Source organism: Mytilus edulis, unplaced genomic scaffold (genome assembly GCF_963676685.1).
Source record: "Mytilus edulis unplaced genomic scaffold, xbMytEdul2.2 SCAFFOLD_2123, whole genome shotgun sequence".
In the NCBI taxonomy this organism is placed as follows: Eukaryota; Metazoa; Mollusca; class Bivalvia; order Mytilida; family Mytilidae; genus Mytilus; species Mytilus edulis.
In genome coordinates this window covers 1-17,495 of record NW_027269151.1, presented here as the reverse complement: position 1 = coordinate 17,495, position 17,495 = coordinate 1, and the positions used below count along the sequence as shown (strand labels likewise).

At 33.7% G+C, this 17,495-nt stretch overlaps 1 protein-coding gene, 1 long non-coding RNA gene and 1 pseudogene across 2 annotated transcripts; 1 reads left to right on the top strand and 2 right to left on the bottom strand.

Annotated features, from left to right (window-relative positions):
* Positions 1-2,180: 2,180 nt before the first annotated feature.
* On the bottom strand, positions 2,181-4,673 carry LOC139509597 (techylectin-5A-like; the record flags this gene model as incomplete). Its single annotated transcript, XM_071296205.1, has 2 exons — positions 4,339-4,673; positions 2,181-2,323 (listed from the first exon to the last, which is right to left on the bottom strand). Coding segments are annotated over exons 1-2 (411 nt in total), but the record flags the coding sequence as incomplete, so codon positions are not given.
* Positions 4,674-10,675: 6,002 nt separating this feature from the next.
* On the top strand, positions 10,676-13,555 carry LOC139509598 (homeobox protein 2-like; annotated as a pseudogene).
* Positions 13,556-15,349: 1,794 nt separating this feature from the next.
* On the bottom strand, positions 15,350-17,284 carry LOC139509596 (uncharacterized). Its single transcript, XR_011661755.1, has 2 exons — positions 15,870-17,284; positions 15,350-15,838 (listed from the first exon to the last, which is right to left on the bottom strand). It is a non-coding gene; the product is annotated as an uncharacterized lncRNA (long non-coding RNA).
* Positions 17,285-17,495: the final 211 nt, after the last annotated feature.

The following is a 17,495-nucleotide window of genomic DNA, read 5'->3' as shown; positions in this document are numbered from 1 at the left end:
AGTTTTAGAAACTATATCCAAAATGTTAACGGAATTGGTTCTAGATATATTACCAATTCCCATGATATTATCATTTAGACCGAGAGGGTAAACTGTCTGTAATTTTTTAATCCAATTTAATTCAATTATTTTCCGTGATCGTACAAACTTTGAATGCGATTCACCAGGCTGCTTATTTACTACTTCTAAAGGTTGAACTGCTAAATATTTAAAAGGATGGTTGTGCTTCTTAAGGTGTTGGTAAATGATACTTTTGAATTTATTGGGTCTTTTAAAACGATACAGATGTTCTTGAGTGCGTTTAGATAAATATCGTCCAGTTTCTCCTACGTACTGAATACCACACCCCGGTTTGTTTCATGTGAGTAAATAAATAATACTGTTTGTTTTTCAAGTTATATCAGTTTCAAAATTTAAAGAAAATGTGCGACCATTAAACGTGGACCTTACCGTATTGTTGGTTGAAAGACGGGACATGTAAGTCATTTTTTGGCATGACACTTATCGATAGAAGGGTAACCACGTTTTTTATTGTTAAAAATGTTAGCGATGGTATAGTATTTTTAGATAACCGATTTTGAAGATTGAGACGTGTGGATACCCTTTGAACAAGTTTAGTATTTAGTAATTTCCATTTCTAAGCTTCATAATTGTTTTGTTAGTGAATTATATAATAAACGATCAAAGATTGGCGTCCAGAATATGAACCAGCATACAATAATTGAAGTATATAAAATGGATAAATTTGTTCGGCTAAAATGTCAACGCTATCAGTATTAAATAGTAGAATGGGGCTGAATATTGAAATACTACTTTTGATAAATATTCCTAAAGTAATGAATTAGAGCAGTTCTCGCTCGGACACACACTCCATAATCTAGTATATTATAAGAGCATAAACCTGAAGCACGGGGAGGCAACTCTACTGCCTCCACACGGCACTAAAGACAAACTCTGTAAAAAAATAAAATTGAGAATGGAAATGGGAATGTGTCAAAGAGACTACAACCCGCCCAAATAAAAAACAACAGCCGAGGGTCACCAACAGGTCTTCAATGTAGCGAGAAATTCCCGCACCCGGAGGCGTCCTTCAGCTGGCCCCTAAACAAATATATACTAGTCCAGTGATAATGAACGCCATACTAATTTCCAAATTGTACACAAGAAACTAAAATTAAAATAATACAAGACTAACAAAGGCCAGAGGCTCCTGACTTGGGACAGGCGCAAAATGCGGCGGGGTTAAACATGTTTGTGAGATCTCAACCCTCCCCCTATACCTCTAACCAATGTACTAAAGTAAACGCATAACAATACGCACATTAAAATTCAGTTCAAGAGAAATCCGAGTCTGATGTCAGAAGATGTAACCAAAGAAAATAAACAAAATGACAATAATACATAAATAACAACAGACTACTAGCAGTTAACTGACATGCCAGCTCCAGACTTCAACTAAACTGACTGAAAGATTATGATTTCATCATATGAACATCAGGCACAATCCTTCCCGTTAGGGGTTTAGTATCATACCATCATAACATATATGAGAAGAACATAACCCGTGTCATGCCAACAACTGTTTTTAGAATAAATGTGTTTAGTTCCGATGCAAAGACCTTATCAATGACTCATTATTAACGCCAAAATATGCAATCTTTAATGACTTGACAACAGTATCGTAATTATATCCCTTCTTAATAAGTCTATTCAAAGGTTTTGTAAGTTTCTGAGGTGAATACTGACACCTTTGTGCTTTATAAAGAATATTACCATAAAAAATTGGATGTGAAATACCTGAACGTATTAAAAGTCTGCATGTTGAGCTATATTTACGAATAATGTCTTTATACCGATGATAAAATTTAGTAAATGTTTTGACTAGTTTGTGATATCGAAAACCCTGGTGTAATAATTTTTCAGTAATACATAAATTTCTCTCGTTAAAATCTAAAACATTGTTACACACAAATTAAATGCAAAAGTACTTATAAAAGTTTCTAGTAATCTTTTTCGAATGTCCATTAGTATTTTAGTTCTACCACATTGATCCCTTTTCATCTCGGACTTCTTTCTCACATCTGGGAACAGTATATCTAATGAATATAATATATGTCCCTGCTCACATTGAAAACAAATTTTCATAGTAAACTGAATTGGTCATTTAGCAATATACTTACCAACCAACCACCACTATCATTTTCCATATCACAAAACACATCTACGCCACCTTTTATTCCTTCCGGATAAATCTTGTAAACACCCGAACCCTCCTCGCCCATCATCTGAATATCAAAACAATCTCGCGGTAACACTTCGCCAGCTGTTAAAATAATGAAAAAAATGTTTTAGCTTAGTATTAAAACGTCAAATCTACAGAAACTCAGATAATTACACCTCTTTTTCATAAATGGTTGATGCGCTTTTGAAAAAAAGAGATATTTATATCTCACAATGTAATATTATTCCAACAAGTTGTTGATTTCCTTGGAAAAGCGTAAATAATGTTCTCTGACTATCTATCTTTCAGGGTATAACGGTTATTATTTTTCTCGCTGCATTCTAGCGCACAAACACGTATGTTCATGCACAGCAAATCTCTTTGTAGACCAATTCATAGGCGGATCCAGGGGGTGGGGGCCTGGGGGGCCTGGGCCCCCCTTTCGTAGGAAAAATTTGGTTGATTATATAGGGAATCATTGAAGCATGACTGGAGCGGGCCCCCTCTTAGGTCAGCCCCCTTAGGAAAAGTTCTGGATCTGCCACTGGCCCGCCCCCCCCCCCCCCCTTTCGTGGTAAGAATTTGGTTGATTATATAGGGAATCATTGAAGCATGACTGGAGTGGGTCCCCCCTTAGGTCAGTCAGCGCCCCCCCCCCCCCCCCCCCCCTTTAGGAAAAGTTCTGGATCCGCCACTGCAATTAAGAGAGAGAGCTTATTAAGCCCTTCTACCTCACACTAGGTTTAAAGGACAATAACTCTATATTTTACAGGAAGTTGAAATGCGCAGTGCAATCACAACTTGTTTTCAATAGACACAGACAATTATCTTGAAAGGACCCTAATTTTTTACTTATTTGCACCTTTAATTATGTTGTTCGGATCTATTTTTTATAATAGGTACAGTCATTGTATTGAACAAAATCATTCCTCTTCACCGCTTAATTTATAGATAATGCACAGTGATGCACGTTGACTGAATATGAAAGTGTATATGCAGTTGTCTCCCCTACGAGTATAATCAATTTCAGAATTTTCATTATTATTTCCCTTGTTTAAAACTATAAATTCATGCTTCTTTATTTAATGATTTACATAATGCTTATTCAGTACATATTTGTTAAATTGAATAGATCTCAGTATTTTAAATTCATTGGTATTTATTTATATCCTTAAGTTAGTATTTGCATTATCGCAAATCATTGATTACCTCCTTTGATAGACTGAGGCCTATATATTATATATGACTGGTTCAATAGTATAAGGAATTGTCTGAGGTCTGAAGTATACAGTCCAATCAATTAAAGCTGTGGTGAATGCAAATCTTCCTTAATTTATTGGTTTACCATTGCTTCGATATGAGACACCCCCCCATTTTTAAATTGAAATTTTGATCAATCTTTAAAAAAAAAAACCAAATGGAGGTCCGAACAATATTATAGAACAGAATAGTAGTTTCCAGAATCATATTATTTCCCCATTAATTGAATGCTTAGCAGAAAGGTTTAAAGCATGTATACCTTTATTATGATTTTAACATCTCTATGATTGAGTTTAACCTCTGTAAAGTAGATTGGGGAGGGGGTCTAGGTAATCTAATGAGATGTTAAAATGCTGTCATGTATTTGTTGCGAGCGTAAAACACTGAAATAAATTAGCGAGAAATGAAAACAAGTTAACAACGGGTGCAATTATTTTAAGAGAGTGCTTTTATTTGAATTTCTTTCGATTGTTGCATTCTATATCATACACAACTGACTTCATATTAAGAAAACATCATAATTACGATAGAATGTGTCCTCATGTGTTGAACCCCTATTTTTGTAATTTCTTGATATAATCTTCTTTGTAATGTTGTGTCTTTTAGGTGTTTTGTGTTGCTCTGCTGCTGTTTTATGGTATTATGAACATAATAAAATGAAAAGTGAAAAATCGCGAATTATTCCTTTAATGAATGTCACATAATACGAAATATCACCGTTTAATAATATATGATACTATAAGAAATACTAATCGGATGTCATTAATTTGAACTTTGACATTTTCTTTTGAAAATTGAGAATGATTCAAACGATAACACTATGATTTGACTTTACTTTAACAAAAGGACTGACTTACCTAGACGAGATTGTTGCTGGGTTTGTTGATGCTTACTACTGGATTCCACATTTTGTAATATCTGAACAAGATTTGTTATTTCCACTCCTAGTTTGTGAGTCTGGAACCAAACTCCTGCAGTGATTGCAGCAGAAGCTACAATAACCACCAACAGAACAGAGTTGTTTGATTGCGGCATGTCTGTGGGAACTTTTTTACTCTCCCCGGTCATGTCGTTACCCTGCCCGACATGTATTTTGTGTTCTTTTTCCTTTTTACCTTCCTCCATGCATAATGTATTGACGTTTATCACAAAGTATTTTCTATATAATTTACCTATTATGAAAAGCCACCAGGGTGTTTAAATCTCTGAATGAACTTGTTCGATAGTTTGTCAATGCATAAGGGCGTGTTCGTCAAGGTTGATATGAATTGAAATTTCACTTTTATCTAATTGAATTTATTCACTTTTCGTTTTTTACAGAAAAATTTTAAAACACAATTTTAGGATTAAATTAAATCAAACGCTTGTAAAAAAATACATTGGTTCTTTTGAAATAAGATTGAGCTACCAAGTTTATCATTTTCAAGGTAAAATTCTGCATCCAGCCATCATGTAAATAATTTTCGGTATAGCTAGAAATATGATCGTGAAAGATTACATAGAATTGAGTTATCTCCCTTAGTATGTAATTGTAGACAGAACAGCTAGATGCACATACAATACAGTACTTTCTGTATATATGGTCATTAATACAAGATTGAAAACACTGAAATGTCTCCAGAGGAGGATTAAGAGGCTTTTTCATGCCCCCCCTTTTGTGGAAAAAAATGGTTGATTACATATGGAATCGCTGAAGCGTGACTGGAGCGACCCCCTTAGGCAGTCACCCCATCTCCCCAACCCCACCACTGGTCTCTCTTGTTACACTGATTTTGTATCGAGAGTCTGTAAGATAAAGGTTTTACTACAAGTTTTACCAAAATAATCTAATAATCAATGATCCATGTAAATACTGGGCATACATCGAAAATATGATCTTTGACATCGATATAAAAGAATCAGACCAGCATTGCTTCAACAAACAACCTAAAAAGCTGTACTCCTAAATAAAAAGCCAAAGAAAAGAAAACACCGACATTGCATCTTTAAGAATTGAAGGCACCCTCCATACAAACCACTCAGAAAGAAAACATATTAAACCAGCAATTTCAATCTGCTTTCACATCAGAAACTAACACAGAAATACCAACGAAAGAAGCGAGTACATACCTTAAAATGGAACTAATTAACATCAGTCTGGAAGGTGTATACAAACTCATAAAAAACATAAACACCAATAAAGCTACAGGACCAGATACTATCGCTGGCAAACTACTGAAGGAAAACATCGAAATAATCTCAGACAAACTTACAATCCTTTTCGACAAATCTCTTGAGACAGGCAAAGTACCATCAGACTGGAACCATGCAAACGTTACACCAGTATTTAAAAAAGGAGACAAACATCATCCTGGTAATTATAGACCAATCTCACTTAACTGTATCTCATGTAAATTACATGAACATATACTAGCTAGCAATATGATGAAACACATTGAAGCAAATAACATACTATATGAACTACAACACGGGTTTAGAGCAAATAGAGCATGCGAATCTCAAGTAATATCTCTTATACACCAACTAGCTCTAAACAACGATAAAAATATACAAACTGACTTAGTAATCATGGATTTTGCCAAAGCATTCGACAAAGTTCCACACAAACGCTTACTTTTCAAATTAAAACACTACGGCATCTCAGATCAGGCTATAAACTGGATTCAATTATTTTTATCTAACAGAACTCAAAACAGTCCTTCTCGAAAAACACAACATCTGAAAAAATTCCAGTAACATCAGGCGTTATCAGGGCACTGTACTAGGACCAATACTCTTTCTTATTTACATTAATGACTTACCTGACTACCTGAAACACAGCCAAATAAGACTCTTTGCAGACGACAGCATTATCTACCGGCCTATTACCTGCCAAAACGATTGTCTTAAGCTTCAAGAAGACATAGAAGCAGCTATAAAATGGGAACAAGACTGGCTCATGTCATTTCACCCTGACAAATGTAACATCTTAAGGGTCTCAACAAAGAAAAAACAAATACACTTTTATTACAACATGCACGGTCATATCCTAGAACAAGTACAATCAGTTAAATATCTAGGCATTACAATCTCTTCAGATCTCAAATGGAACAAACATATACAACAATCAGCAGCAAAAGCGAATCAATCTTTATCATTCGTCAGACGCAATCTAAAAATTAGTTCAAAATTAGTGAAGGAAAGAGCATATCAAACAACAGTAAGACCAAAACTTGAATACTGATTTACAGTTTGGGAACCACACACATCAGAAAATATATACAGACTGGAACAAGTGTAAAGAAGAGCTGCACGATATACTTGCAACAGATTCCACAATACCAGCAGTGTATCTGATATGCTTCAAAATCTGAACTGGCAAACCCTACAAGAACGAAGACTTAAAACCAGATTACAAATGTTCCACAAAGTAATAAATAATGAAATTGCAATACCATCTCAGGATATTCTCATAAAAAGCCAGTCCAAAACAAGATCTACTCATCAGTTAACATTCAGACAGCTCCAATGCAAAACAGTTTTAAATTCTCATTCTTCAGCCAAACAATCAAAGATTGGAATAAATTACCACCTGAAATTTCAAACAAAACTTCTACAGACAACTTTAAGGATGCACTTACCCATGAAGTACTCCTTAAAACCTTTTCTCACTTAAACTAAATGTACCTCTTGTTTTTTTTATTATATTAATTTAAAATAAACAGCTGCGCCATGAGCGCATGATACGCCCGACGTCTTGTGTGGAAGTTTTATGCAATAATCATAAACAGTTTCTGAGAAAGTTTTAAGCAATAACCATATATTGTTTTTGAGACACAGCGGGACATGTGAAACCCCCAACCCTTTTTTTTTATTTTACAAAAAACTAAATATCACTAAAATAAGATTTTGAATCAAAACCAAAAAGTATACAGATCTTAAGATTAATATAACAAAGACATGTGTAAAGTTTTAAGCAATTATCATAAATCGTTTTTGAGATATGTTGCGACATGTAAAAAAACCCTCCCCCTTATTTACAAAATACTCAATAACTCAAAAATAAAATTTTGAATCATCACCAAAAAGTATACAGATATTAAGATTAATATAACTAAGAAGTGTTTAAAGTTTTAAGCCATAATCAAGAATCGTTTTTTAGATACGGTGCGACATGTGAATAAAAACACACCCCTGTTTTAGTTACATAGTGCCGTAACTCAAAATGTTTTAATCTTATTTTCACCAAAAAGTATACAGATCATTTGACCATCATAAGAAACAACTATCTTAAGTTTCATGAAATTTGGATAAGTCGTTCTCAAGTTACGGTGCGACATGTTTACGCCGGACAGACAGACGGACGGACAGACAGACAGACAGACGGACGGACGGGCGGACGGACGGACGGACACCGGACATTTGTATACCATAATACGTCCCGTCAAAATTTTGACGGGCGTATAAAAACCAGATTGCACACACTGAAATGTCTCGCCTTCTTTACTAACCATTGATATTTTGTTGATAGTCCTAAATATAAAACTGTCACATAAACTTAACATTAACCAAGAAAACTAAACATTGACCAATGAACCATGAAATTAAGGTCAAGGTCAAATCAACCATTTCAGGAAGACATGTACAGCTAACAATTCTTCCATACAACAAATATAGTTGACCTACTGCTTATAGCTTAAGAAAAACAGATCAAAACATTAAAACTTAACACTGAGCAATGAACCGTGAAAATGAGGTCAAGGTTAAATAAAACCTGGGCTACTAATATATAGATCATAAAATATTTCCATACACCAAATATAGTTAACCTATTGCATACAGTATAAGAAAAAAAGACCAAAAACTCAAAAATTTAACTTTGACCATTGAACCATGAAAATGAGGTCAAGGTCAGATGACACCTGCAAACTAGAAATGTACACCTTACAATCCTTCCATACACCAAATATATAAGACCTATTGCATATAGTATAAGAATAAACAGCTGCGCCATAAGCGCATGATACGCCCGTCCTATTGTGTGAAAGTTTTATGCAATAATCATAAATAGTTTCTGAGAAAGTTTTAAGCAATAACCATATATTGTTTTTGAGATACGGAGGGACATATGAAACCCCCCTCTTTTTTTTCTTCAAAAAACCTAATATCACTAAAATGAAATTTTGAATCAAAACCAAAAAGTATACAGATCTTAAGATTAATATAACAAAGAAGTGTGTAAAGTTTTAAGCAATAATCATAAATCGTTTTTGAGATACGGCGCAACATGTAAAAAAACCCTCCCCCTTTTTTACAAAATACTAAATAACTGAAAAATAAAATTTTGAATCATCACCAAAAAGTATACAGATTTTTAGATTAATATAACAAAGAAGTGTGTAAAGTTTTAAGCAATAATCATAAATCGTTTTTGAGATTCGGGGCGACATGTAAAAACCCCCTTCCCCTTTTTTACAAAATACTCAATAACTCAAAAATGAAATTTTGAATCATCACCAAAAAGTATACAGATCTTTAGATTAATATAACTAAGAATTGTGTAAAGTTCTAAGCAATAATCAAAAATCGTTTTTGATATACGGTGCGACATGTGAAAAAAACACCCCCCTGTTGTAGTTACAAAGTGCCGTAACTCAAAAAGTTTTAATCTTATTTTCAACAAAAAGTATACAGATCATTTGACCATCATAAGAACCAACTATAATAAGTTTCATGAAATCTGGAGAAGTCGTTTTAAGTTACGGTGCGACATTTTTACGCCGGACAGACGGACGGACGGACACCGGACATTTGTATAACATAATACGTCCTGTCAAAATTTTGACGGGCGTATTAAAAAAGACCAAAACACTAAAACTTAACTATAACCACTGAACTATGAAAATGAGGTCAAGGTCAGATGACGCCTGCCAGTTGGACATGTACACCTTACAGTCCTTCCATACACCCAATATACAAGACCTATTGCTTATAGTATCTGAGATATGGACTTGACCACCAAAACTTAACTGTGTTCACTGATCCATGAGGTCGAGGTCAAGTAAAAACTGTCTGACGGCCATGAGGACGTTGCAAGGTACGCACATACCAAATACAGTTTTCCTATTACTTATAATAAGAAAGAATTTAACATTACAAAAAAATCTTCTTTTTTTTTCAAGTAGTCACTGAACCATGAAAATGAGGTCAAGGACATTGGTCACATGACTGACGGAAACTTTGTAACGCATCTATATACAAAGTATGAAGCATCCAGGTCTTCCACCTTCTAAAATATAAAGCTTATAAGAAGTTATAACGCCGCCCCCGTAGAATCACTATCCCTATGTCGAGCTTTCTGCAACAAAAGTTGCAGGCTCGACAAAAATTAAAAAAATTAAAAAATTAAAAGTTGCTTACTTAACCAAACCTAAACAAGGAAACTGAACATTGACCAATAAAGCATGACAATGAAGTCAAGGTCAGCTGATACCAGCCTAACTGACATTAAAACTTAATAATCATCCTATACACAAAGGATGATGGACTTGCTGCTTGTAAATTCTGAATAACGAACCTATTCACATAACTTACCTAGATCACTGATCCACGAAAGGAGGTCAAGGTCAGGTGAACTCTACATGATGGACATGCCGACCTTGTAAGAATCCCATATACCAAATAAGTTTATCCTTTTATCCTTTTACTCTCTTGTCAGAAATTCAATGACGAAAATGTTATGCAGTTTTTATGAGCAGTCGCATAACCATTAAAGATTATAGGTAGGAAGCATCCAGGTTTCCAATTTTTGCAATGTTAAGGTTTACACAAATCTACCGTGAACACCAACACAGTAGACACTATTACAGTGGACAAAACCTATAGAGAACACATTTAAAGCAAACACCATTACAGTGGACAGCATTACAATAGACACAGTGGACAGTGTTATAGTAGACACTATAAGGATGGACAGTATAACAGTGGAAATTATTATAGTAAACAATATTACAGTGGACACTATTACAATGGACAGTGGACACAACCTTTAGAGAGCACTTTTTTTAACAAACAGCATTACATTAGACACAGTGAACAGTATAAACATCATAACAGTAGACACTATAATAATGGACTGTATAAAAGTGGAAACCATTACAATAGACACTTTGACAGTGGACAAAACCTTTAGAGAACACTATTTTATCAAACACCATGACAGTGGACAGCATTACAATAGACACAGTGGACAGTATTACAGTAGACACCATTACAGTGGACACTATTATAGTAGGCACTATTACAGTGGACAAAACCTTTAAAGAACATTTTTTAACAAACACCATAACAGTGGACATCATTAAAATAGACATAGTGGACAGTATTACAGTAGAGACATTGAAAAAGACACATTAAACAGTATGACAGTGGAAACCATAACAGAAGACACTATTTCAGTGGACACAACCTTAAGTGAACACTTTTTAAGCAAACATATTTACAGTGAACAGCATTATAATAGACACAGTGGACAGTATTTTCAGTAGACATCATTACAATAGACACATTGGACAGTATAACAAAAGACACCGCAGACAGTATTACAGTAGAGACAGTAAACAATATTACAGTGGACAAAACTTTTTTAGCAAATACTATTTCAGTGGACAGCATAACAATAGACACAGTGGACAGTGTTATAGTAGACACTATTACAATGGACAGTATAACAGTAGAAATCATTTACAGTAAACAATATTAAAGTGGACACTATTACAATGGACAGTATAACAGTGGAAACCATAACAGCACACAATATTACAGTGGATTAAACCTTTAGAACACTTTTTTAACAAACATCATAACAGTAGACACTATAACAATGGGCATTATAACAGTGGAAACCATTACAGTAGACACTATAACAATGGGCATTATACCAGTGGAAACCATTACAGTAGACACTATAACAATGGGCATTATACCAGTGGAAACCATTACAGTAGACACTATAACAATGGGCATTATACCAGTGGAAACCATTACAGTAGACACTATAACAATGGGCATTATAACAGTGGAAACCATTACAGTAGACACTATAACAATGGGCATTATACCAGTGGAAACCATTACAGTAGACACTATAACAATGGGCATTATACCAGTGGAAACCATTACAGTAGACACTATAACAATGGGCATTATAACAGTGGAAACCATTACAGTAGACACTATAACAATGGGCATTATACCAGTGGAAACCATTACAGTAGACACTATAACAATGGGCATTATACCAGTGGAAACCATTACAGTAGACACTATAACAATGGGCATTATACCAGTGGAAACCATTACAGTAGACACTATAACAATGGGCATTATACCAGTGGAAACCATTACAGTAGACACTATAACAATGGGCATTATACCAGTGGAAACCATTACAGTAGACACTATAACAATGGGCATTATACCAGTGGAAACCATTACAGTAGACACTATAACAATGGGCATTATACCAGTGGAAACCATTACAGTAGACACTATAACAATGGGCATTATACCAGTGGAAACCATTACAGTAGACACTATAACAATGGGCATACCAGTGGAAACCATTACAGTAGACACTATAACAATGGGCATTATACCAGTGGAAACCATTACAGTAGACACTATAACAATGGGCATTATACCAGTGGAAACCATTACAGTAGACACTATAACAATGGGCATTATACCAGTGGAAACCATTACAGAAGACACTATAACAATGGGCATTATACCAGTGGAAACCATTACAGTAGACACTATAACAATGGGCATTATACCAGTGGAAACCATTACAGTAGACACTATAACAATGGGCATTATACCAGTGGAAACCATTACAGTAGACACTATTAGAGTGGACAGCATTACAGTAGACACTATTAGAGTGGACAGCATTACAGTAGACACTATAACAATGGGCATTATACCAGTGGAAACCATTACAGTAGACACTATAACAATGGGCATTATACCAGTGGAAACCATTACAGTAGACACTATAACAATGGGCATTATACCAGTGGAAACCATTACAGTAGACACTATAACAATGGGCATTATAACAGTGGAAACCATTACAGTAGACACTATAACAATGGGCATTATACCAGTGGAAACCATTACAGTAGACACTATAACAATGGGCATTATACCAGTGGAAACCATTACAGTAGACACTATAACAATGGGCATTATAACAGTGGAAACCATTACAGTAGACACTATAACAATGGGCATTATACCAGTGGAAACCATTACAGTAGACACTATAACAATGGGCATTATACCAGTGGAAACCATTACAGTAGACACTATAACAATGGGCATTATAACAGTGGAAACCATTACAGTAGACACTATAACAATGGGCATTATACCAGTGGAAACCATTACAGTAGACACTATAACAATGGGCATTATACCAGTGGAAACCATTACAGTAGACACTATAACAATGGGCATTATACCAGTGGAAACCATTACAGTAGACACTATAACAATGGGCATTATACCAGTGGAAACCATTACAGTAGACACTATAACAATGGGCATTATACCAGTGGAAACCATTACAGTAGACACTATAACAATGGGCATTATACCAGTGGAAACCATTACAGTAGACACTATAACAATGGGCATTATACCAGTGGAAACCATTACAGTAGACACTATAACAATGGGCATTATACCAGTGGAAACCATTACAGTAGACACTATAACAATGGGCATACCAGTGGAAACCATTACAGTAGACACTATAACAATGGGCATTATACCAGTGGAAACCATTACAGTAGACACTATAACAATGGGCATTATACCAGTGGAAACCATTACAGTAGACACTATAACAATGGGCATTATACCAGTGGAAACCATTACAGAAGACACTATAACAATGGGCATTATACCAGTGGAAACCATTACAGTAGACACTATAACAATGGGCATTATACCAGTGGAAACCATTACAGTAGACACTATAACAATGGGCATTATACCAGTGGAAACCATTACAGTAGACACTATTAGAGTGGACAGCATTACAGTAGACACTATTAGAGTGGACAGCATTACAGTAGACACTATTAAAGTGGACAGCTTTACAGTAGACACTATGACAGTAGAAACCATTTCATTGGACACCATTAGTGAACACTTTTACAACAGAAATTATGACAGTGGAAACTATTGCAGTGGAAACCATTACAATAGACAATATGACAGTGGACACAATTACAGTGGGCAGAACTACTGTGGCCACTATGACTGAAATCAATTACAGCAGACAATATGACAGTGGACAGTACTACAGTAGAAACCATTATAGTGAACACTTTTACAGCAAACACCATTACAGCAAACACCATTACAGTGGACAGCATTACAGTGGAAAACATTATAATGAACACTTTTAACAGTGTGGACACCATTACAGTTCATGTTGCTCTGTTTTCCAAGTTGTGTTTTGTGTACCGTTGATTATGTTTTTTTTTGTTTTTTTGCTATGGTATTGTCAGTTTGTTTTTCAACATGATTTAAAAAAATTGTTGTATGATTGCCAATGAGACAACTCTTCACAAGAGACCAAATGACGCAGAAATAACCAACTAATAGGTCACCATACGGCCTTCAACCACGAGCAGAGCCCACACTCCATAGTCAGCTATAAAATTCCCGAAATGACAAATGTAAAACAATTCAAACAAGAAAACTAACCGCCTAATTAATGTACAAAATTTTGAATGAAAAACTAATATGTAACATAGCAAAATACGACAACAACTGACTTGGGACAGGCACATAGAGAAGGAGTCTGAATATCCATTTGTATAGGAAGCCTCTTCTTTGTATGTGAGGATTTTGGAACTTAGTGTGTCTGTCCTTTGTATGCACATCATCTGTTATTGATCTACAGGCAAGAATTTGCATATCCTTTAGCAAAATGATTTAATTTTATAAAAAGAAACAAAAAATCTTTTTTGATTGTTTTTTGTGCATGTAATTATATAAATGACAATATGAGCTCAATACGCTCAACATGTAAAATAAATCACAATTCATAGCTAAAAACAAAAATAAATAACAAGGTTTTTCTGCTTGCAATAAACAATAACATAGAAACAAACAAACAAACTAACATATCAAATTGTAAAATTCATTTGGTAATTTTTTAAATTGTTCTGATCTTGCCATGATGCTTTGTTCCTACAATCTCTTGTGTATAATTAGTACTTGTGTATAATTAGTACACACCACATATAGTACTGTGGATTCAGTTATATAAATATAAAGTGGGTACCAATTTCTGTGGATTGAGGAAAATTCTAATTTTACATGAATATTTGATTTCATGGTTTTGCCAAAGCCTGCATTCATTTCTATATAATATTTGTAATCAGAGCAGATTTAAGGGGGGCCATGGGGTCCGGGCCCCTCCTTTTTGGGAAAAATTTGGTTGCTTATATAGGGGAATTACTGAAGCGTGACTGGAGTGGGCCCCCCTTAGGCAGTCAGTGGGCCCCCCACTTATAAAAATTTCTAGATCTGCCAGTGGTAATTGGTTAGACATTAAAATTCATGGTTCGCAGGTTACCCACAAAATCCACGAAAATTGGTATCCAACAAATAATTATGAATCCACAGAGTCTATGAAATGAATAAATTTGTTATGACATACTGAAAATTAAAATGAGTAACATGATTAAGGAATGCATTAAGTACATGTATGATTTTTGTTGTAGTTTTATATTATTCAAACATCCTGGCAACTATAAGAATTGATAAAATTGAATTAAATCAAAACCTCTTAATTCTTTGGTATAGGTGAACCACGAAATTAAGTGTTCAACGAATGACAAATATCCTACAGGCTTGTATGCAGACTTCGTCAGAGCCAATAAATTCAATATCCACCAACATGTAAGTTTTCCTTAAACCATGAAAAATTGGTACCCATAAAAATAAATGAAACCACAGTATATTGCCCATGAGATGTCTTTCATTATTTTTTATATTAGGTTCATGGAATGTATGACATGAATATAAAGTGAAAAGAGTAATTTTAAAATGTTTTAAAAAGTTGTTCTCAAGCATTTCAGAATATTTTGTTAAATGTCATTTGGAACATATCTTTATAATTTTCCTTGCTGTTCACAAGAAATATAGATTAATTTTATACTCCCAAGACTCTTATAACTTACCATGGGAAGACAACTTTTGACAAAAGCTTCTTCGAAATAAAACTGGATTTCACTGGATTTCAACTAATTCTTGTTCATTTTACAAAATGTAGTTTAAAAATCAATAAATGACCTATTTCTGTTTCCCACGGAAAATAAATGACCTATTTCTGTTTCCCACGGGTACTCGATTTAGGTATCTTATCCAAAACAATATTCAAATTTTTTTAACAAATTTTTCAGTTTTTAACAAAGAAACAAGTTACATATAAATAAAATATTATATCTATATCATGTGACTAGAACACTACTACAGCGGCAAGCAATTATTCATAAATCATAGTTTATACTTATACAAATGTATTCCAATAGACCTGTACTTAAAAATAGACCAACAATGGCCACCAAACCACATAATTTAGTTTTAGGTATTTGAAAACTCAGTAATCGGTAACTTTTCTCACATAATTTTTGCATGAACAGATTTAATAATTTCTTTTTTTTCTGATTAGGCTCAGAAAACAAATCTTATTTTCAAACATAAGAATTTACATCTCACACAGGAATGGAAATTGAATTCAAACACTGTTTCAATTTTGTTTAAGACTTTTTGAGAAATAATATCAATATAATTTCTACACCTAAACCTGAAAAAAAAAGATTGAGATTTCATGGATTCAGTGTTTCTTCACAATCAAAACTAGTTTGATATTTTTTTTTACAGTGGACTGTGCAATTCTACCATTAGATAGTCTTTAATTATGAAAACTTAGAAGAACCTCCCTATCAATTAGAGGATTCAAATGCATTTTTTTGGTAACATAATGGTTTTGATTTTCAAAGTAAAACAAAAAAATACTAAATAAATATATCACAAAAAAAACACAGGTTATAGCACTGACAAAATATAATGAAACAATATAAAACTCAGTAAATTATCAAAGGAAAAAAATAAATAAATTGTAAAATCTTTGCAAAACAAAAAGAAACTTTGGGTAATAGGAAATCTCAAAACTACCCTGTATTCTTGATAAGCAAAATTTGTTGTGACAAATAATAATAACAATACCTATCTATAACTAGCAAGTTGGAAAACATGAAAAACTTGTCTATCTAAATATTTTTGTCACATTCAATGTCAGTGCCTTATGCAGGTAACATCAAATGGCAACCCACAGATGGAGATCTGTGATAAATGAAAATTTTATTTCAAAGTGTTACCTACCAAAAGTTAATTATCAAATTACAGAATTTAGACTTACAAAATAAATAAAAATTAAGTACTAAATATAAACAAACTGGAGAAAAAAAATATGTTTAATGAAAAGTAAATTTAAAACTAAAAACCAATGACTAACAATTTTCTAGAAAAGATAGAATGTATACCTTTTAACCATTTACACAAACACGCAAAAAACTAAAATATAAAAATAAAAAATAATGTATAATAAACTAAACAAAATATCACATTATAATAACACTAAAATTGATTATAAGTAGGTTTTATGAGGTCAAGAGGTTCTGAAAGGGAATTCCTGAAACAAAAAAGGTTAACCGTAATTGATTATTGATAACACCTACTGGTCATCTGGTAGTATTAAACAAGTACTGAAAATCAAGAATTTTTGCAATGTTTTTAATTTTGAAAAAAAATGCTTTTTTAGTAGTAGTTGATAAGCAATATCATTTTATTTAACCTGTTGCATCATTATATGATAATGTAGTAATAAATCTTACATCTTTGTTCATTTTTCAATAATAATTTGTAATACCAAATTAACCCAAAACTA